The sequence below is a fragment of the Asterias amurensis genome, chromosome 17, assembly GCF_032118995.1.
Source record: "Asterias amurensis chromosome 17, ASM3211899v1".
NCBI classification, from domain to species: domain Eukaryota; kingdom Metazoa; phylum Echinodermata; class Asteroidea; order Forcipulatida; family Asteriidae; genus Asterias; species Asterias amurensis.
In genome coordinates this window covers 2,974,145-2,997,433 of record NC_092664.1, presented here as the reverse complement: position 1 = coordinate 2,997,433, position 23,289 = coordinate 2,974,145, and the positions used below count along the sequence as shown (strand labels likewise).

Here is a 23,289-nt window from a genome sequence, read left to right as displayed (position 1 = left end):
TGTACATGTACTTTTATTTGTACGTAATTCTCTGTTCCTTGCCTCTCCTTGTCACGTTTTAGTTTTTAGTTAGGTGTTTAGTTGGACTACCGACCAACACCAAGTCCGTTGTTGCATAACGCGTCGGCAGCAGGGTATCGAGCCCAGCCGTCGATTTCACCAAACTCTTCCTAACTTAGGATTAATCTTAGGGCTTAGGACAGGTTCAGTTTCATATCCAAATACGTAGGACGCATTGAACCCATCCTAAGTTAGGACTAACTCGAGTTAGGATTAATCTTAGCGTTTCGTGAAATCGGCTGCTGGTCCAGTACTTACTGCATACATGTACTAAGTAGATGTAGTGGCCTGGTATTTTCGTAGGCTAGGTGTAGGACGTCATTGCCATTGCACTGACGTTTTGAGAATAAATACTCTCTACAATGTGAACACACAATTCATTTTATGTTTATGTTTGTACCTGTTTCAGAAAGTTAAAATTGCGGTAAAATTAAGGCATCTTCTTTTTATAGTATGTGGACCATTTGTATGTCTGAAATTTGGACCGATTTTTGGGGTTAAACAAAGAATTGACTAGAGTGGGATTCGAACCAACGACCTCCGGATTAACGTGCCTGATACTATTGTCATAAGTAAAAGCTATTTCGTTTATTTATACTTTGTAATAAACTAAGAGCTACCTGGCATGATGTCAAATAGCCCTGGTAGGACGTCAGTCAATGCCACTGCACTGTAGTCCTGGGTATAAAGTACTCCTAGAACTATTTCTGTTTCGTCCGGCTATCGTCTCCCGTAACCTCATAGGTTTATATCTCTCACGCGTTAAACGATCATGGTTCAATCATTGTTCAATGAATTTGGAATCAGAAATCTCTCTTTATTTTAAATTTAATCTCGCCAAAATTAGGCTCTATGTGTCCTTTGATATCTCAATGTCCGAGGGGGCGACCAGAGAACCCACTCCGCAGCCTCAAAAAATGTTAAAAGTTAGAAATTCTTACAGTAATTCAGTCCCCAACTACTCCGTTTTACCACTACACTAAAAATGCTGATTGTCCCCGAACTCTGACAAACGCATCGCTTTCTGAAAAGCATCAACAATGTCTTTTTGCTCTCTTGTCAATACATTTTTTTACTTCCCTAGCCAAAAGATAATTTTTATTATTTAGTATTGACCAAAGTACTATTTGAACAAATTATTCTCACGTTGATATTACTATTCTCAATAATGAAGTATTAGTTAAATCAAATAATCAGGATATCACAATCTATAATTCATATCATATAATTTGGTTTCAAAATACTTGTCTTCTGAGTAAGTTTTCTGCTGCATTGAACTCTTCATGCCATGAATGGCATTGCATTTTATTACAATAATTGCAGTCTTTACTTGATGTAGTATTTGTTTTCATTTTCAAACCCATGCAGTGAAGTACAATAACATTTCTTTTATGTTATTTGTCACAGAGCTGATGTGAATGAAATAATATTTTGACAGAAGATAATGATTTTTGTTTTACCCAAATGTTTATCTCAGCTTGAATGTTATTGTGGTCCAGCGTAATGTTTGTTGATGTCTTTACTCATGCTGATAGATTTGAACTGAATTGTATGTAGCCACAACCAGATCACCAGCAGGTGTGAATGTGATACCATTGGGATAACCACAAGCCTTGATGATACATCCAATGTACTTGCCATCAGGACTGTAATGATGGATATCACCTGATGATGATAATGGTACTCTCAATACAGCAACATAGATGCTCCCATCCTTGTCACAACACACACAATGAGGCCACCCAGACTGATTGATATCTACTGAGAATACCATTTCACCATCGTAGGTTACTGATACCAACTTATCGTCATCCGAGTTTGTGTAGATGAGTTGCTGTTTGTAGGTAGTCAAGTATTCACCAATCCCTGGAGCAGACAGTCTTCTGATGAGGGATCCATCTGGTTTGTGTAGAGAGATCTCTGCCTTGGTACGATAACCCACTGCTATCAGATTAATGTCATCCACTGCAATACATGATGGTTCACTGCCTGGATTGAACTGATGGAGGAGCTGATAATTCCTGCTGAAGATCTTGACTGTTTCATTATCTAGAACAATGAGCTCATCATTCTTATTCACAGTCACACAGGTTGGTCTGGTAATACCTTTGATTTGTAGTTCTGATGGAATGAAAAAGGAATGAGGATTGCTCTCTGCTGGTATTGTAATTAAGCTTTTATTGTGCCGGTGTAGAGCAACAATATCACTATTAGAGTATGCAGCAACATGCCTTGCAGGAATGCCAACTAATGATTGTTGTTTGATGTTCTTGTATTGTTTAATTTCTGTTTTTAATGTCCACTTATCTTGTTTGAAGTGTTTCATGGATTGAAATGATGGCTTTCTAGCCTCAGCAGAAGTTGCTGAATCTACTTGTTGTTCATCTTTCAGCACCAGTTTCCCTAGTGAGTTCTGGCCTTCTTTAAAGTCCATATAATTCAACCCATCTGGTACTTTTGTTGATTTCTTCTCTCTGTATTCTTTGAGGTCTTGTAAGAGTTGTTCTATGTGATGTACAATCTTCATCCGCTGATCCATGAGTTGATTTACCTCATCCTGCTTGTGCTCTGCTTTGTTCTTCTCTTTGTTGTTTGTAGCTCGTGCAGTTTGCATTGTCTTGACTCTGTCTTCATAAATCTGTTCTGCTTCTTGCATCAGTTTCTGCTTCTCCTCTGTGATCCTGGCAACCACCTTGGCAATCTCCTCATCAGCCTTCTTGGAGATTTTCTCTGTGGTTGCAGTAAACATAGCGTCCAGGGTCTTGCGGGACATGTCTATTTCTTGAATAGCAATGTTGTAGGATTCGATTCTCTGCCTTAATTCTGCTGCAAGTTCTGTGGCGCTTTGTTTGCATTTGTCTGAAGCATCATTAATTTCCATCAGAGAATGGGATTGATGGTCTCTTATGATGCAAGTTGTGCATATCAATTTGTTGCAGTTGTTACAAAACATAATAACATCTTTGTCAGTATGCTTGCTACATTTAGTAACAAATTCTTTTTCAAGAAGTTGTTTCAGTTGAGTTTCCTGTTTTTCAAAAGCTTCTATCAGTGAAAGTGTTTTAAAGTCTGCTTTCAGACCGTCAATGCCATTTTCTTTTAACAGAGTTTCCTGTCTACACACTGGACATGAAAGCCTTGTAGTACTTGGACTATTCTGTCTGAGTTGTTGAAGGCATTCAAGACAAAATGAATGAGAACACTCCAGTAGTTTGGGTTGCTTGAAGCGTCCATTGCAAATTGGACATTCAAGATGATCCTGACTTATCTCTGATAGCACTGACTGAACTGTTATATTTGATGCCATTCTGATTGGAAGTACACTTGCTGAATTGTTGAGCTGTGAATTAAAAGAAAACCTTATGTTAAATAGTTCATTGTTTTATGGAAGACTTGATTACATCTATAGTCATATTCTACTCATCATTAGAGAATGGTAGCTTTGGTGGAGAGCCAATACACTTTTGACAGAACAAGCACAGTAGTCCTGTGTTTTTTAAAGGCAGTGGACACTATTGGTAATTACTCAAAAAAATTATCATCATAAAACCGTTCTTGATTACAAGTAATGGGGAGAGGTTGATAGTATAAAACATTGTGAGAAACAGCTCCCTCTGAAGTGACAGAGTTTTCAAGAAAGAAATAATTTTCCATGAATTTGATATCGAGACCTCAAGTTTAGAATTTGAGGTCTCGAAATCAAGCATCAGAAAGCACACAACTTTGTGTGACAAGGGTATTTTTTCTTTCATTATTATCTCGCAACTTCGATGACCAATTGAGCTCAAATTTTCACAGGTTTGTTATTTTATGCATATGTTGAGATACACCAACTGTGAAGAGTAATCTTTGATTCTGATGCAACTTATTTCAGATCTACTGAGTAAAGGCATTAATAAAGTAAGCTTTATTTCATACCTATAAAGACAAATGAATCTAACTTCTCTTGCGCTTGGTCAAATAAAAAAAAAATGTTACCTTCAAAAAGGGAATAAAAGAGTACAATGAGTTTTTAAATGGCTATTAAAACTGGCTGGGTCGTGGCAGTGTGCTAAGCAGGGTCGTGGCAGTGAGCTAACGGCCCGAGCGGAAGACGAGGGCCTTTATCGCACGGCCACGATCATGCAATGTTTTAAATGGCTGTTTAAGAATGAGTCACTACTCTTTTATTCCCATTCATAAATGCCTTTTTGGTTAACAGGCGTTATAAAGTAAAACTTATCCGTTTGCAGACGTCCTTGAGCTCATTTTTATGATTAAGATTTCTCGTTTTCCTTTCACACACAGCATGGCCACAGCGTGCGCGTCGCCCGTAACGAGAATTCTCTTGCACTAAGCCTAGCGCGTAGTACTCAAAAACAACCGGTTATAAACAGAGCTCCAGCTATTCATTATCAACTGTTTAAACACCCCCCTTGTGACGCGCTGCTGTCTGAGTTTTTTATGAATGCATATTAACTTGGGTCAGGAAGTTTGTTCTTATTTTTTATTCTGGTCTTCTTAAAAGAAATGTTGGTCCTGTAAACATTTTAAGCTCCAAATTAAAGTCTTGGTCATCAGTCAACCATTTCTACAATCACTGTTTACAAAATAAGACATGCTTATTAAATATTGCAACTATGTAACTTTTTGTTTATTTTCTTCTTATACATTTTATAAATGGATACTTTTTTTCTTCAATTTTACAAAGAGGCAATTCAAGCATATTTGTTTACTTGTACATGCCTTACTGTGTAGAGGCCTTTTTGCCTACAGGTGACCACAATCCTCCAATATCATTCTATCCTATGTCACTCCATTCCTAATGGTTTGGACTTGGATAAGATTGGGGTGTCATGCTAGTGGGGAAGATAGTAGACTTGACTCAAGTCCCAATCCCGTGCCACTCTCAGAAAACTATTGTTTTGTGATGCTATGCATTCCCCAACCTGTTCTGCACTCAGGACAGGGACTTGACCATGCCGCAGTTGCCTGATATGTAAATGTATTCACTTATGAATATGTAACATTGCTGCATAATACGTATTGTCCAATCAAACGCTTTCAAATAGAAGACTCGAACGTTCATTTGAAATCAAGGTAGTACGCTGTAACATACATTTGAGTCGGTATTGTTTGCAAAATTTGAACCTCAAATATTTGGTAAGTGCAATTCATCAACTTAAATTACCCACACCCCTTGCCTGCTGATGAGTTTGCCCGCCCCACGCGTGCACTTACAATGTCTTAATTACACTGTGATGTCACAGAGTTTAATGAATACTTTACCGACGGAGCAGCGCTTCCTCACTCATTGTTTTTGTTTTGTACATCTCCCCATGTGGGGAGATTTTTCGATAACAACGTGCATAGTAAGAAACGACCTCGACAAGTCCCTTTCTCGGGACCACGATAGCTACATTTTGACTGCGGGCCACCTGCAGACACATGCTTAGGGACCTCTCGCACGAGAACGGGACTTGAATCAAGTCTAGGCTGATAGGGACTTGGGGGTAATTGTGCCATTGATGATCCAAGCATATAATATGGCACATGTCATGAATAACGCTTTAAAAAAACCTGGTCCAGTTCTTACATGAACCATCCCCCCTAATATTTCACTCAGTCATAGAGTGGGAACTCATTAATGGTTTTCAATGGTTCTTAATGTATAAGTACCATCTACAGATGGACCAAGGAGTTCTGCCAGACATGTGACTGAAACGAACGGTTCTAACAGACCTGGCAGCCTTGCTCTATATGCTTGGCAGGTACCAACGCTTGGCCCCTGATAACTGCATCGCATGCACCAGACACCAGCGTTCACCACAGAACCACCAGATGCAAAACCAATCATGCATGATTGTTAAATTGCACAAACGATTCCTGCAGTATCGTCAAATTGCACAAGTTATTCCAGCACAATATGCCGATTGCACAAACTAATCTTGCATGATCGGCGATTGTGCAAACTAATCCTGCAAGATTGGCTGATTGCCCAAACATTTTTATGCAAACCATATCTAACCATTTTATAACCACTAATCCCAAACTAAAATCCCATTTTGTGCACGATCGCCCGCCTGCTTCTTGAAAGTTTCAGATTTGTGTCTGTATATTTTTTTTTGTAATCCTGCTCTCTGATTGGCAGTCTTGCCTTTTGCCTTGCTCTTTGTTTAACATTCATAGAAATATCAATTGGACACAAGGTTCCATCCATTGGCTAAAACTGTAGTCAGGTTGCCTTCCGACACAATAACAAATGCAGGCGAAATGCCATTACAAAAAAGCTGACTTCTGGGTACCAATCGCTGCACATTTTTTATACCAAAGATAGATCTTTGATAAATACTAGCATGTGATTTCAAGGCGCTCTTAAATGGGGTTTTGTGTTCATCGTAAGTAATTTAAGGGACTTTTTGTCCGAGCACTGACAGTTTTGCCAATCAGCAAGATGACTAAAGTTGTTCCATGATCTAAAAATTAGACTGGTATTGGCCATTTTCAGACAAGCGGCTGTTACTAACTGATGCACTGTGGCTGAAAAACCAGGCAATCCAAAAAGCTGCTTATGATGGTCCTCGTGTTGGCTTTTCCAACAGAGGAAATTCCAGCAATGATCTGTTTGATGTTGGCGAACACAATGAATGATGTCACACTGTATTTTCATAGAGTTACATAGCTCATACATGTAGTTAAACTTTGGAACAACACGCCCCTATTTATTACTGTTATGTGGAAATTCCAGTTTCTTAATTTAGGTCTTGTATGTAGCAGTGTTATGGTTAACGTACAGTTCTACTGATACTGCACTTAGCGCATATTTACACACTGAAATGATATCAATCTGAAAGTTCTTGGTGTCTGTGACCCCTACATGTACATTACTGGGACTCAGTGACTAATCAATAACAGGTTGTTGAACATTGGACCAAAGCATACTGCAATACTTGTCTGGTTTTGGATTCAGACGTCAACAAACAAAACTATTTCTTTTGAAACTCTGTTCCATTTTTACCCATCTTGGATGACTGATTCTAATGCATATTACTGAAAATAAAAAAGGTTTTTGTAAGTCAAACTTTGTTTTATTTGTTTTAGTCATTGAACCACAGGCTTTCATTATTCTTTTTTGATATTCTATTTCTGATTGATGCACTGCTGTTTGCTGCTTGCTTGAGTTATTTTATGGCAGCCACAAAAATCAAGTGTTACAAATGTTTAAAGGTTTCAAAAATAATTTCCAGAGCTGTTTTTTCTACTGTTTAAACAAACAAACAAAAACAAAAAACAAGACTTTCTCTTCGGTTGTTTACTATGAAAGACTTTAGATTTGCGCTTAATTTCATCACAGAGCGTAGACATCATTATTGGTTTTGTACAAATCATTTCTTTTGCATGTAACTTGTGTATTACCCATACATGTACATGCACATTCACAATGAAACCTGCAGTTTAAACAGTTTCACAAAATCCCTTATTTGAACCCTTCTTCTTTACTCTGATCCCCTTTTTATCTCAGGCCTTGCTCCTCATCTTGGATGCCCATAACCATGGTAACCCAAGACCCATAAGATCCTACTCAGTCTCAGACTCCCAGGGTAGATGCTGAAGACTCTGGCAGTGAAGCTCTGAAGACACTGCAGGGAGAGTTGAAGATGTACAAGAAACAGGAAGCTCACAATGAGAGGTAAGCGATAGTCAGCATTTACTGTCAAGGGTTATTTCATGTTGACATCTCTCATCGCAGACTTACAGATCTTCTTGTTTGTCACAGACATTTTTATGTCATAGCCAAGAAATGTTTGTTTGTTTGTCTTTGACATATCTTGGAGGATGATATCTAGAATTGGTTTGATTTGAGAAACTTCTCAAACCAAGAACAAACTGAGAAGGTTATTATGAGGTACGTGTGCCTGACTGCATGGCATAATAAAAACTGTTTTCAGTGTACTTGTCTTCTGTTGTTAGTAGTTGGTAACTGGTAAACATCGTGAAAACTGAGATTTTAGAGAACTATTTAAAGACCTGTTAATAGAAATTGAAAAATCTGAATGTGGAGGACAAAGTTCAAAGTGTTATTGGCTTATACTTGCTACAAAATGTTGTGACTAAGTGCACCACCCTCAGGCTCTTGTGTTTCTGATCAGCAGAGTGTTGGTTTGAGTCCCAGTCTTGTGACTTGTGTCATTAAGAAACTATTGTCACTTAGCTATTGTTTGATCGGTTCGGTTTTGGAGATCAAATGAAGAGCCGACTGTGTTTGGTGGGGGGGGGGGTCACAGAACATGGAAGCAAACAGATAGCACTTAGAAAATGTTGGCCTCAAGTCAAGTTTTATACAGCTTCAGCTTGGAGCGTGATCTTTCGATTGTGATGGTAGTATTTTGTTTGTTAAGTAAGCCGAGTTTTGGAACAGCATAACAAAAAAACAAGTTTGCCTTTTGTCGCTTTTGTTGCATTTTGAGAAATGTTTCACTTTAAAGTACTGTAGGTTTGGTAATTATCCCCAAATAATGTTGAACCAATGGTCTCCGTGATGACTTTGTAAATAGTTCGTGAATAAAATTGATATATTTTTTTAGGAGTGATTGTACAAACTATAAATCCTGTTGAATGTGACACAATGTACAATGTATGTTCCTGAGATTGGGTTTTCCAATCAAAATGGCATTTAAAGGCACTAGACACTATTGTTAAATAACTCAAAATAACTGTTAGCATAAAAACTTTCTTGGTAACCAGCAGTGGAGAGCTGTTGATGGTTTGAAACATTTTGAGAAACGGCTCCCTCTGAAGTAACTGTATGTGCAAATTCATAGTAAGCCCCCCCCCCCACAACTAAAACATCCTTACTGTTCTGAGTATTGTTTGAACACTATTACTCAGCAAGCAGTGAACACTCACTGTCAGTACACATTCATAGTTAGCCGCCCGCCCCCCAACTAAAACATTATTTCTGTTTTGAATATTGTTTGAACACTATACTCAGCAAGAAATGAACATTTACTGTCTGTGCAAATTCATAGTTACCCAGCCCCCCCCCCCAACTAATCCTAACCCTAACCCCCCCAACTACAAAGTTATTTTTGTTTTGAATATTGTTTGAACACTATACTCAGCAAGCACTGTCTGTGCAAATTCATAGTTACCCCCCCAAAAAAAAAAAAAAAAAATAAAACATCATTGCTGTTTTAAATATTGTTTGAACACTATACTCAGCAAGCAATGAACATTCACTGTCTGTGGGCATTCATAATCTTGTTAAAGAACTTCTTTTGTACTGTATGCCATATCATTAAGCCCATACACACAAAATCTTGCTTAGCACTTTAAAGTCCTCCTAAGCAGAAAAAAGTTACCTTCAAGTTTATGAGGTTACAGCAGGTGCCCAACTTGGCCAATAAATTTGCTAAGCAGCATTTCCTGCTGAACAGTTTTGGGATATTGTATGAAGCTAATGTTGGACTTTTCTCTGTTTAAGCAATGCAAAAAAAGTTCAGGGTATCAATCAATCAATCAATCAACCAACCAATCAATCAATCAGAGGGAATTTATATAGCGCCAAAATCAACCAAAGTTGTTCAAAGGCGCTATACAAGGTCCTATACAAGTGCGACACATTTGATAAAGACAAACTATTTTCATACTGTTACCTGAAAGGGGAATTTGAAGCGACGTTTAAATATTCCTTATGTCTATATTTCTAAGACTGATTGGTTCAGAATTATTAATTTGATTGAAAATAGATGGGAACAAGTGTGTTTAAAAAAATGATACAAAAATAGAAATAAAAACAATCAATCAAAATGTTGCAAAAAAGCATTGATGGCAAAGTATGCTGTAGTTTTATTTTAACCATTTAATTATTATGTTTTTACATGACATCATTTACGTACATTATAGCCACCCTGTCTGGACTTATCATGAGGTGATCGTTCTGCTCTCGTCTCCACGAACCTCAAAGCGGGTGAATCTCAAAGCACACCCTAACACCCTAAATATTTTGCCCTTTTTACAACCCCAATGTACAGTTCCTTTTCTGAAATCAGATCCGTAATTCACATCCCATCCACACTGTTTTACTGTTACAACAGTGTACCAGTTAGCTCTGTAGACTTTGTGCAAATGCAGAAAACATACTAGGAACAATAATTGACATCTGCTTAACTTTAATATAGTGCGGAAAATTTGTTTCTTGTAGAACAGCACACAATGCCTCATTTAACTCTATTTTGTTTATTTTAGTCAATTGATTATGTCTGTCGAAAATAACGCAACTTTGATATGTATCATGTACAACAAGCATTCCGTGTCACGGCGCGACCTTTCTTCGCAGACGACCTTTCACCATAGTAAGTGTTGTTGATAAGAAGAATCTTTTATTTCGGTTTATAAAAGAAATATTGACAGCTAAATAATCGGGGCACTGTAAAAAATACAGACCCTCGGTGATGTCAAAACCATGACTATGCCTTTAGCTTCGCTTCGGGCATAGTCATGGTTTTGACATCTACCTTGGGCCTATAATTTTAACTGTGTTTTCATAGAAGTCAATATTTCCGTATTATAGTGGTCTGCAAACTTTCTTGAGCTGTCTAACCATGCCCTCTGTTGCTGCTTACCAGGTTGTATCATAAAACCATAGAGTGAGGTGATCCCTGGCTATAATATACTGCAGTTGCAGGTTCCATGGCTTCTGACCAGGGCCCAACTTCATAGAGCTGCTTAACACTTGATTTTGTGCTTAACAGGCGCATCCAGCAAATTTTTCATTTCATAGCCTCGCTTAAAGACAGTAGACACTATGTATTACTCAAAACAATTATTAGCAGAAAACCTTATAGTTTGTAATGAGTAAAGGAGAGCTGATGGTAGTATAAAAACATTGTGAGAAACGGCTCCCTCTGAAGTAGCGTAGTTTTCGAGAAAGAAGTAATTTTCCACGAATTTGATTTTGAGACCTCAGATTTAGAATTTGAGGTCTCAAAATCAAGCATCTGAAAGCATACAACTTAGTGTGACAAGGGTGTTTTTTCTTTCATTATTATCTTGCAACTTTGACGACCAATTGAGCACAAATTTTCACAGGCTTGTTATTTTATGCATACATATATGTTGAGACACATCAAGTGAGAAGAATGGTCTTTGACAATATTACCAATAATGTCCAGTGTCTTTAAGCAAGGTTTTTTTGCTTAAAGCGGTAGGCAAACAAAAACGGTCCGTAAAGCCCAAACCTTTTTGCTTCAGTACCCTGTTTAAGCACAGCGCATAGTGCTACATCACTGCAATATGCGTTGTTAGTGTGGTGAGGCAGCGGTTTGTATTTTACATGTGTGTGTATGATAGGTTCAGCAAAGTAAACAAGTGTCTAAAATATTTCAGAAATGTTGTACAGTGTATCTTCTTCTTGTTCACTCTCAAGTTAGTGTGTAAACCTTTCAAAGGGAACTACAGACAGAGAAGGTGATGATTTGTTTGTTAAGGCCACTGTGTATTTATTTCGCCTGTCATTATGTAAGCACCTTCTTCTTTTTTGCTGACGCAGACGATCCAAAATATTGCGTGTGCAGTTTGTTTACATGCTTAAGCTAGCAACCGCTCGTGAATTAGGTTTACACTTAAAGACAGTGGACACTATTGGTAATTACTCAAACTTTGATTTTGCGAAATCAAGCATCTGAAAGCACACAACTTTGTGTGACAAGGGTGTTTTTTTCTCTCATAGTTATCTCGGGACTCTGACGACCAATCGAGCTCAAATTTTCACAGGTTTGTTATTTTATGCATATGTTGAGATACACCAAGTGAGAAGACTGGTCAGTGACATTTACAAATAGTGTCCATTGTCTTTTAGCAATTAATTTTGCTACATTAAAGCAAACAAAATTTGCTGACCAGTAACCAGCTCTATAAAATTTGGCCAAAGTCTCTAATCAAACGAGGCATTTCATTCTTGTTCTCTACATGTAGCAAATATTGACCAATCACAATTTTGTTTACAACTCACCAGTATTTGAGTGAAGAATATAGCATGAAACACAGCAACAATTATTAAAGTTGATGAGGAAATTCCAGAAATGATCTGTTTAATGTTGGCACAACACACTGAATGATGTTCCACTGTATTTCCGTAGAGTTACACAGCTCAAAGTTAAACTTTGGAACAGCACGCCCCTATTTATTACTGTTTTGTGGAAATTCCAGTTCCTTAGTTTAGCTCTTGTTTGTAGCAGTGTTATGGTTAACATACAGTTCTACTGATACTGCACTTAGCGCATATTTACACACTGAAATGATATGAAACTGAAAGTTCTTAGTGTCTGTGACCCCTACATAGACCTTTTCGCAAATACCATTGCGCAAGCGCAAACTGTCGAATGAGGTGCATGCTGGTCTAGCTGATGATCAAGTTTGATAGCTAGCTAGACCAGCATGCACCTCATTCCACGTCTATTGTGCGCGTACCGAGTATTTGCGATAAGGTCTATGTACATAACTGGGACTCAGTGACTAATCAATAACAGGTTGTTTAATATTGGACCGCAGCATACTACAATACTTGTCTGGTTTTAGATTCAGACGTCATTTTTGAACAGAACTATTTCTTTTGAAACTTCTTTCCATTTTTACCCATCATGGCAGACTCATTCTCGTGCATATGAAAATAAGAAAGCTATTTGTAAAATTAATTTGTTTTCTGTGTTTTAGTCATTGAAATACAGACTTTCATCATTCTTGTTTGAACTTCTATTTATAATTAATGCAGTTCTGTTTGCTGCTTGCTCGAGTAATTTTAGTTAATTAATAGTTGCCACATAAATCAAACATTAACTTTTTTTTAAAGGTTTCAAAAACAAATCCATTCCTGTTTTTTATATTGTTTGAAATACAGAAATACAAGATTTACTCTGCAATTGTTATATTTGAAAGCCTTTAGCTTTGCCAACTACTTCATCACAGAGCGTACACATGATTTTTGGTTTTGTAAAACTACTTCTTTTGCATGTACCCGATAAGTTGTGTATTACCCTTAGTCATTGGCAATGCACAATCGCACTGAAACCAGTGCTGCAACCAGTTTGACAAACTTTGAATCCCTTATTTGAACCCTTCTTCTTTACTCTGATCCTCTTTTATTTCAGGCTTTGCTCCTCATCTTGGATGCCCATAACCATGGTAACCCAAGACCCATAAGATCCTACTCAGTCTCAGACTCCCAGGGTAGATGCTGAAGACTCTGGCAGTGAAGCTCTGAAGACACTACAGGGAGAGTTGAAGATGTACAAGAAACAGGAAGCTCACAATGAGAGGTAAGCGATAGTCAGCATTTACTGTCAATGTTTATTTCATGTGGACATCTCTCGTCACAAACTAACAGATCTTCTTGTTTGTCACGGATGTTTTTATTCATAGCCAATAAATTTGTGTTTACCAGTTACTTTGACACATTTGGGTGGATGATATCTAGAATTGATTTGATGAGAGAAACTTCTCAAACAAGAAAAAACTGAAAAGGTTATTATGAGGTACCTGACTGCATGGCGTTATAAAAACTGTTTTCAGGTGTACTAGATTTCTGTTGTTAGTAGTTGGTAACTGGTAATCACCATGAAAAATGTGAGATTTTAGAGAAATATTGGAAATACTTCCCAAAGTCCTGTTAAAGGGAAGGTACACGTTTGGTAATTACTCAAAACAAATGTTAACTTAAAAACTGACTTGGTAACGAGCATTGGAGAGCTGTTGGTAGTTTGAAACATTTTGTGAAACGGCTCCCTCTGAAGTAATGTAGTTTTTGAGAAAGAGGTAGTTTCTCAATAAAATAATAAAAGACTTCTAGCTAGAAGTCATTTATTCCTATCTGAAAGCAGACAAATTCGTCCAACAAGGTTTTTTTTTCTGTCATCATTTTCTTGCAACTTCGATGACCAATTGAGCCCAAATTTTCACAGGCTTGTTATTTTATGCTTATGATGGGATACACCAAGTAAGGACACTGGTCTTTGACATTCAACCAAACGTGTACAGTGCCTTTAACAGAAATTGCAAACTTTGAATGTGGAGGACAAAGTGTAATTTAGTGTTGTCCCTTTTATTTGCTCTGAAATGTTTTGACAAGTGCACCGCACTCGGGCTCTGGTGTTACTGATCAGCAGAGTGTTGGTTTGAGTCCCAGTCTTGTGACTTGTGTCACGAAACAAGTCACGTAACTATTGTTGGATCGGATCGGTTTTGGGGATCAAATGTAAAGCCGTATGTGTTTGTTGGGGGGGGGGCACGGAATATGGAATAACGTCCGTCGATATCGTTTTTTTCCCATAACCGATATATCAAAAATTTAATATCGAGTATACTCGATATATCGAGTATTTCCCGCGCGCAAGATGAAGCCTAAAAACAGCACTTGGTATACTCATGGAGAGTAGAAATATATATACCGTAGACTGACAGTTTAATAGGGTTAGACTTAAACCTGTCTATGTCTGATCCCCCGAACTTGTTTGTAGTTAAAAAATTTCAAATTGCGTTGTCCCGCGCCCCGATTATTTCTGGTTTTACAACAAAGTATGATCGCCGCTACCGCTGGATTGGCCAATTGGTGAACGCTCACCACAATTCTCGATTCGTGATTGGCCATGATTGGCCGTCTCAAAATGACACAGAGCCTTTGTGAGTTGCGTGACTTGCCGACATTAAGGTTTCAGTTGCCGATGCATTGACGTAGAAGTTGTCCGACGGGCGCGCGGGCGGGCGGCTTTGAGTTGAGATCTTTGGTACCATGTGAAAAAAAAAATTGGTGCGACGGGCCCGCTGTTCTATGAGGAGAGTGAAGTGTGTTAGGGGAGCGCTTCAAACTTAGTCAACACTAAATGAATTAGTTACTACACTTTTTCAGAGTCTAATTAAGCCCTCCAAAATAACGACAATTCAGTGCAATATTGTTAGATACATAATAAATGTCTGCTGGTATGTTACACTACCTTTACATTTGAAAATGGTTGAGATAATCATCGAAAAAAAATCACTAGATAGTCCCGCAAAACACAGACCTACCACTCCGCGCTCACAATATACAACGCAAGCAGCATGCAGTCACATAGTCTCCAATAAAGGCTCGTAGCTCTTAGCATTCTATAATAAAGGCATAGACCTTTTCGCAAATACTGGGGCGCGCGCGTAAAGCTTGGATTTAGGTGCATTGTGGTCTAGCTGATTACAAATTTGATTCATATATATCCCACAATGCACCTCATTCAACAGTCTGCGCTTGCGCATTGGTATTTGCGATATGAAACATTGAATGCTAGAACGCCCTCTATTGTCGAAATAACGCAGTGCATCACGCGATACCGCCTTGACCAAAGACTGCACGTGTCTGCGCATGCTTGGGCAAACGGGTTTTTCCCCCCGAATTGCAATAACCATACACGCTGGTGTGCACGCTTAAACCGTACAACAGCATAGTCTTCGCTGGTACGCAAGCAATAGCCGCCGACAGCGTGGTCTGCGAAGCATATAGTTCCTCGGAAATGTTAGCTTTTTTACGAAAACAACACAACGTGTAGGCGTTATTTGACCAAAATGACGCCATTACGATACCTTGGATTGATAGAAAGATTATTTTACTGTATAACGTAAGGTTGTTTTCTTCCTTGTTTTGTTATGTCTTGTTGATTCGGGGAAGTTTTTGCGGGGTATTTTTGCAAAGCAGCAGTGGTTTCTTTTGAGGTTTTACCGTGCGCTCGCCGCGGGGTCGTGAACTTCTGCGGCGGGCCAGCGGCTGATGGCGAAAACACAGAGAACAAGCAGACATACTTGGTTGTAAAACGTATTTTATTTAATAGGGCAACTCAAAATGATGAAACTACATAACGACGACGGCTTTTCTAATACTCAAACACAGATTTCTTTTAAATAATCGGACTATATCGGATACTCTTTTGGTATTTTCGATATCATTTAGGAACATCGAAATTTTAAAAACATCGAAAAAACTTCGATATATCGAAAATCCGATATTACGATATGATTATAAAAGTGACATCGGTGATTTCGATGTCAAAAAAATATCGAGTTTTTGAGTATTTTCGATATATCGACGGACGTTAATATGGAAGCAAACATTTAGCACTTACATAATGTTGGGCATAAGTTTGGAGCGTGATCTTTGGATTGTAATGGTAGTATTTCCTTTGTTAATTAAGCCAAGTACAGCTAGACAGCAGTTTTGGAACAGTATAACCAAGCAAACCTAAATTTAACCATGTCTTTTGTCACGAGTTTTGATTTTGATCTTACTTTTTGTTTAAAGGATCTGTATTTGTTTTGGTAATGACTCTAATAGATTAATGGCAATAAAAACAAAAAGTACAGCTGCTTTGGATAGTGTAATGCATTTTGAGAAATGTTTCACTTCAAAGTACTGTAGGTTTGGTAAAATATATCACTTTTTATCCCCCCAAAATGTGGATCGAATTGTCTCTGTGATGACTTTATAAATAATTTGTGAATAATATTTAAAAATATTCCTCAAGTCTATCCTTTCTTCTCGTAACTGTAAATGGTTCCAACTTCCTCACATTCTACCCAGAGTTGCCCTACACAAAGGAGTAATTATACAAACTGTAAACCCTGTTGAATGTATGTTCTTAAGATCGGGTTTTCCAGTCAAAATGGCATTTAAAGGCACTGGACACTATTGTTAAATAACTCAAAATGATTGTTAGCATAGAATATTTCTTGATAAGGAGCATTGGAGAGCTGTTGATAGTATAAACATTTTAAGAAGCTCCCTCTGAAGTAACATAGTTTTTGAGAAAATAGTAATTTCTCACTAAAATATTTGAATTGAATTTGAGACCTGAGCAGCTGAGATCTCGAATTCAAGCATCTGAAAGCACACAACATGGTGACAAGGGTGCTTTTTACCATCTCTCGCAACTTCCATAACCAATTGAGTTCATATTCTCACAGGTTTGTTATTTGATACATATGTTGAGATACACCAAGTGAGAAGACTGGTCTTAGACAATTACCAAAGGTGTCCTGAGTGCCTTTAAGAATGAAAAACATGTACATGTCAGTACAGGGCAATGTATACTGTGCACTAGAGCTACTTGCTGTTATAGTCAAAGATCAGACAAACAACCATTTATAATGATCAATGGCCAGATTATCAGTTTATTGGATTACGACTGCTGATAATGAACTTGGACTTTAAATACGAAAAAAGTTTGAAGTCTATCTAGGTCTGTTATCAGGTACAGTGAATGTTGGTAAATAGCCGTACTCTTTGAAATGGTGGCATTGTCAGATTTGTTTTTGAATTTTAATCCTTTTACAAATGCGAGCGAATTGAGGTGAATTATTTTTTTATTTTTTTATTTTTATTTATTTATTTTTTTTGGGGGGGGGGGAAGGGGGCACTGAAATATCGAAAAAGTGAATACTGAAAGCGTTAATAAAACTAAGAGTTAAACTAAATAAAAACATGACAATGATTATTATTTTTTTTTTTTTCCATCTTATTAATTGTTAATAAAAACACCCAGTAATTACTTGGAAAAGTATACGTCACTCCATTACCAAAAACCGTGATTTTTTTCTAAATAGGAAAGATAAGAAAAGAAGACCAATGCATTTATTTAAAAAGAAATAACTTTGCATAGGGCGTATTGACATTTAAATAAAAAATAGAACTTGTAAAATACTAAGTAATAAAAACTGCAAAAATAATCACAAAGGGTTCATCTGTACATGTAAGACTTAAAGGAATTAGACACTTTTGTTAAATCAAAGACCATGATTCCCAGTTGGTGATCCTAACATGTGCATGACATAACAAAACTCGGAAACATGGACTCAATATGTCCAGAATCAATACCACTTTGCTGATTTAGTTGTAATTTTTGCCCTTGATTAAAAAAACATTTTCCCTGGTATTGCGTTATGCGTAAGCAAAATATTGTTGATAAGCAGCTTAACAAACAGGCTTGTGTTTGCTGAAAACTTTCTGTTATTTACAAGCGTCTAATAAGGGTGTCTGAAAACTATCAATTACCAAAAATACTACATGTCCTCAATAAAATTCTCCAATGCAAAAAAGAACAGACATAAACTATTTTCTGGATCCAAGGACTAGTTTGGTCAAGGCCTGACAAATAAATCTATGATTGCGAAACAAAATCTTTTACGCATCTAACTAGAAAGAGTATGGTTATCTTATCTGTCTGTACATAATGCTTGTGAAATCTCTCTATTATTACACACAAATGTACTTGTGCATGTCACTCCATTGACATAAACAAGCAATTTAACTTGATAGGCCTACATGAAAGAAAATTGCTGGTGCATGGTAATGAAGTGGGAAAAAAACACGAAAACAAACAATACCTTTCATCACAAATAAACTGTTGTACATGTTTGTAGAAAAAAAAACACTATATATTATGTTAAAACATACATTGCCTTTTCTTAATAATTATAACTACGTAATTTAGGTCACTCAATTACATTGTTTGTAACTGACTCATGGTTACAGAGTGATACCTCATTTTGTATATACACAGATCAATGAAGGTGTAGTGTACAACTCTGTGTAAATGCACTTTTTTTTAATGGAAATATTTAATCCCTTGGACATTCCTTATTACGTGTAGTGGTAGGGAACATGTATCATTAGGTCATGCAAACAATAGACCAATCAGAGCAAGAGGTTGTTATTTTCAGTGAAGCAAATAAATTCTGTTGTGAATGTTGCCTGATGGTAGAGGCAGACCTACCAAGTCTCGCATTTGGGCTCTGTCTCACGCTCACACGCACAGCGACCATTTTCTCACGCATTGGGGCCAGATCGGAGAAGAAAAAAAAATGAACGCCAAAGTGCATTGCCAAATCGCGCTTGTGTGTACAAAAAACGCAATCTACAAAATTTGCACAGTCTTCAGATTGCACGCAGTTTACCAGAACCATCAACTTGAGCTGCTGACAAAAAGAGCGCAAATTTGCAGATTGCGCACGCTTTTGTTCTCCCAGCAGGTTCAGCTTAAATTTGGCAGAGCGCAAAACGCTTGTTGCGCACAAGTTTTTCCCGATTCGTTTCACAAATTTGTTCAATACGCTCCACTACTGAAGACACAACAGGCAGAAGTAGTGAGCAAAGATTTTGGACATCATTTTTAGTCAATTTCTTTATATTTTTGGGGGAAATAATTTGACACAATCGTACCTCCACATTAACCAGCAACATCTCTAGTGTACCTCATGTGAGTTTAAATTAGGTTTTTGATGCATTTTGGAACACTTTTTTGTCCACAATTAAATTTCTGATTTTTGGCAGCGATTTTGAAAAGGCCTTCTTAAACTGGCAATTGTTTTCGGGGGGGGGGGGGGGGTCGTGAGCTTTGAAAAATCTCACGCATAGCTGGCCTCTGGACTTGGCATCTCTGTAGAGGGGAGGAGGTAAGTCACTGAAATGGCATAACAACATTAAAAGGATTGGTATTCTAGAGACCAATAATCAGTCATGATACTTCTTTTGTGGTTTACATACAGTTTCATGTGGTTAATGAATATATGTGCATTTAATTCTATATCAAATTCTTGTACAGTAAAAGTATGTACAGTACATGTAAGTGTGCCTTGAAGTAGAAGAATAGGCCCATGCAATCTTTTATTTCCCATCTGAACTTCTTCCTCCTTATTTGACCACCAAGTACACTTAAAGTTATTGTGTGTCACTTGTTTAGTATATTGTACTAGTACAATTGCGGTGAGCAAATATAGTGTGCTTCTAAAAAGAAGGGTGTTTTATCATTTTCTTTACATTCAAATTCTTTATTTGTATGTTCGTTTGCATCGAGGTGTTCTAAAATAATCACTACAGCAAGCTGTCTTGGTTGCAGATTGAATTTGTAATAAGAATGATTCTGAAAATTAAAACTGTGACCCAATTTCATAATTTGAACTCAGCACTCATACCAATTACATTAAATTTTCACTCTCAACATTTATAGTATTAGTATATCGCTTCTACATCAAATAGTTTTCTTCTTTTTTGTTTTCATTATACATTTATACACCTTGCAGCCTACACTTTGGCTGGTCATTTTGTCACTCAATAACCATCACTCCAGACACAACATGTTTTTGGCACACTACCAGAACAAATTTACAAAAACACAATTGAACTTTGCAAAATGTGTTTTGGCATCATTCATTACTGTGGAATACATACTATGAATATATTTTATTCGTACCAAAATGTTTATTTGTGAGTTGACTGAAGTCACTTCTGCAACATACAAAGGTCGGTTGAAATGGTTCAATGGATCGGTTTTTCTCCCTTCAAAAAACAATTACAACTTGTATGTTATCATCAAAAATGTTATAAATCTTTCTGAAATTTATGAGAATATAAAATGTGATATTTTGTCTTTTTGCTCTCTTGTCAAAAATGTATTTTATCAGCATTTTCTACTTCTCTAGCCAAAACATAATTGTTGTACCAAAAACATTACTTTACAAACCAGTGTGTAAAATCACTATTTAGTTTCAGTGAACTATTTAAACAAATAGTTCTAGCAAGACACGATTGCCTCGTGGGCTGATTGTCAAGCTTTTATAACCTTTCTCATTGATGAAGTATCCATCATGTTGGCTCTGCCCAATAATCTAAACATCAAAATCCAAATTTACAAATCCAACAGTAATTTTTTTCTACATTGAACTCTTCATGCCATGAATGGCAGTGCAGTTCATTAGAATGTTTGATGTTTTTACTGGCTTTGGTCATGTCTTTTAAAAAATTGCACCGTTTCTCCCCAAAATAACAAATTGGGTCAAAAATTTATTCGTGGTTCCAGAAGACTTGTTGCGTATCAACTCCAAACTTGGTTTGTGGATTTGTCATGGGATCCCCCAGAAGCCTATTGTTTTGTGACCCCCTCATATAAATATTAAGGTCATTATGGCTGAAACAATAACTCAAAAAGGACTTGGTGAAGTAACTCCAATCTCAGCGGGGCATTTGTGTTGTCAACACACCATTCTTGTTTCAGGATGCTATTATTATTTATTTATTTCATGTTGCCCAAATATTATATCAGCTTGAATGTTGTTATGGTCCAGCATAATGTATATTGATGTCTTTACTCATGCTGATAGATTTGAACTGAATTGTCTGTAGCCAAAACCAGATCACCAGCTGATGTGAATGTGAGACCGCTGCCAGGATCACAATCCTTGATGATACATTGAATGTACTTGCCATCAAGACTGTAATGATGGATATCACCTGATGATGAGAATCCTCTCCGTACAGCAACATAGATGCTACCATCCTTGTCACAACACACACAACGAGGCCACCCAGACTGATTGATATCTACTGAGAATACCATTCCACCATCGTATGATACTGATACTAACTTCCTGTCATCCGGGTTGGTGTAGATTAGTCGCTGTTTGTAGGTAGTCAAGTATCCACCAATCCATGGAACAGACAGTCTTCTGATGAGGGATCCATCTAGTTTGTGTAGAGAGATCTCTGCCTTGGTACAATAACCCACTGCTATCAGATTGTTGTCATCCACTGCAATACATGATGGTTTACTGCCTGGATTGAACTGATGGAGGAGCTGATAATTCCTGTTGAAGATCTTGACTGTTTCATCATTTAGAACAATGAGCTCGTCATTCTTATTCACAGTCAATTTGCAGTTTGTAGTAAGACCTTGGATTGACCTTGGTTTTTGTGGGAACACAGAGTGTAAATGATAGTTGCTCGCCGCTGACCATGTAATAAATTTGGTGCATGGACTATCCCAAGATGCCACAACAAAATCACTATTAGAGTATGCAGCAAGATCCCTCGCATAAATTCTCACCATATTTGGTTTTATGTTGTTGTATTCATTCAGTTTTGTTTTTAATGTCCATTTATCTTGTTTGAAGTGTTTCATAGATTGAAATGTTGGCTTTGTGGGTAGAGAAGAAGTTGATTCTACTTGTTGTTCATCTTTCAGCACCAGTCTCCCTAGTGAGTTCTGGTCTTCTTTAAAGTCCATATAAGTCAACCCATCTGGTACTTTTGTTGATTTCTTCTCTCTGTATTCTTTGAGGTCTTGTAAGAGTTGTTTTATGTGATGTACAATCTTGATCCGTTGATCCATGAGTTGATTTACCTCATCCTGCTTGTGCTCTGCTTTGTTCTTCCGTTTGCTGTTTGTAGCTCGTGCAGATTCCATAGGCTTGACTCTGTCTTTATAAATCTGTTCTGCCTCTTGCATCAGTTTCTGCTTCTCCTCTCTGATCCTGGCAACCACCTTGGCAATCTCCTCATCAGCCTTCTTGGAGATTTTCTCTTTGGTGGCAGCAAACATAGAGTCTAATGTCTTGCGGGACATGTCTATTTCTTGAATAGCAATGTTGTAGGTTTCGACTTTCTGTCTTAATTCTGCTACAAGTTCTGCGGCGCTTTGTTTGCATTTGTCTGAAGCTTCATTAATTTCAATCAGAGAATGGGATTGATGGTCTCTTATGATGCAAGTTGTGCATATCAATTTTTTGCAATTGTTACAAAACATAATAACATCTTTGTCGGTATGCTTGCTACATTTATTAACAAAATCTTGTCCAAGTAGTTGTTTCAACTGAGTTTCCTGTTTTTCAAAAGCTTCTATCAGTGAAAGTGTTTTAAAGTCTGCTTTCAGACCATCAATGCCGTTTTCTTTTAACAGAGTTTCCTGTGAACACTGGACATGAAAGCATTGTAGTACTTGGACTATTCTGTCTGAGTTGTTGAAGGCATTCATGACAAAATGAATGAGAACACTCCAGTAGTTTGGGTTGCTTGAAGCGTCCGCTGCAAATTGGACATTCAAGATGATCCTGACTTATCTTTTCTAGCACTGACTGAGTTGTTATATTGGTTGCCATTATGATTGAAAGGACTTGCTGGAACGTGAAACTGTGAAATAAAAGAGAAAATAGCTAATTAAGTTCAATGTAAAAGTACCTTCAGTGGAAGACTTGCGTACATGATCTTACTTGCCTTTAGTCATTAGTCAGCACTTTATGCAATCACTGATTATAAAATGAGACATGCTTGTCAAAACCTACTACTAAGTTACTTTGGTTATTTACTTTTCAAAAGTTTAACAAAGGTACAAATGTATGTACATTTTTATTGCCGTTTTTGTAATTTTACAAAGAGGCAATTCAATCATATTTGTTTACCTGTAC

General features: G+C 37.3%; 2 protein-coding genes across 2 annotated transcripts in view; one reads left to right on the top strand and one right to left on the bottom strand.

The window, feature by feature from the left end:
• Nucleotides 1-23,289, top strand: part of LOC139949514 (uncharacterized) — a 266,216-nt gene that overhangs the window by 167,729 nt on the left and 75,198 nt on the right. Inside the window, exons 7-8 of the transcript XR_011787552.1 lie at nt 7,562-7,729; nt 13,188-13,355. The gene's annotated coding sequence lies outside the window, so the exon portion shown is untranslated. The remainder of the gene's footprint in view (nt 1-7,561; nt 7,730-13,187; nt 13,356-23,289) is intronic.
• On the bottom strand, nt 8-12,160 carry LOC139949508 (uncharacterized). Its single transcript, XM_071947874.1, has 2 exons — nt 12,053-12,160; nt 8-3,400 (listed from the first exon to the last, which is right to left on the bottom strand). The coding sequence occupies exon 2, from the start codon at nt 3,365-3,367 to the stop codon at nt 1,580-1,582; it is 1,788 nt and encodes a 595-aa protein (XP_071803975.1). The 5' UTR covers nt 3,368-3,400; nt 12,053-12,160; the 3' UTR covers nt 8-1,579.

Bases quoted from the DNA above. Each gene is read 5' to 3' on its own strand.
- LOC139949508 (XM_071947874.1), bottom strand. From the start codon at position 3,367: ATGGCATCAAATATAACAGTTCAGTCAGTGCTATCAGAGATAAGTCAG.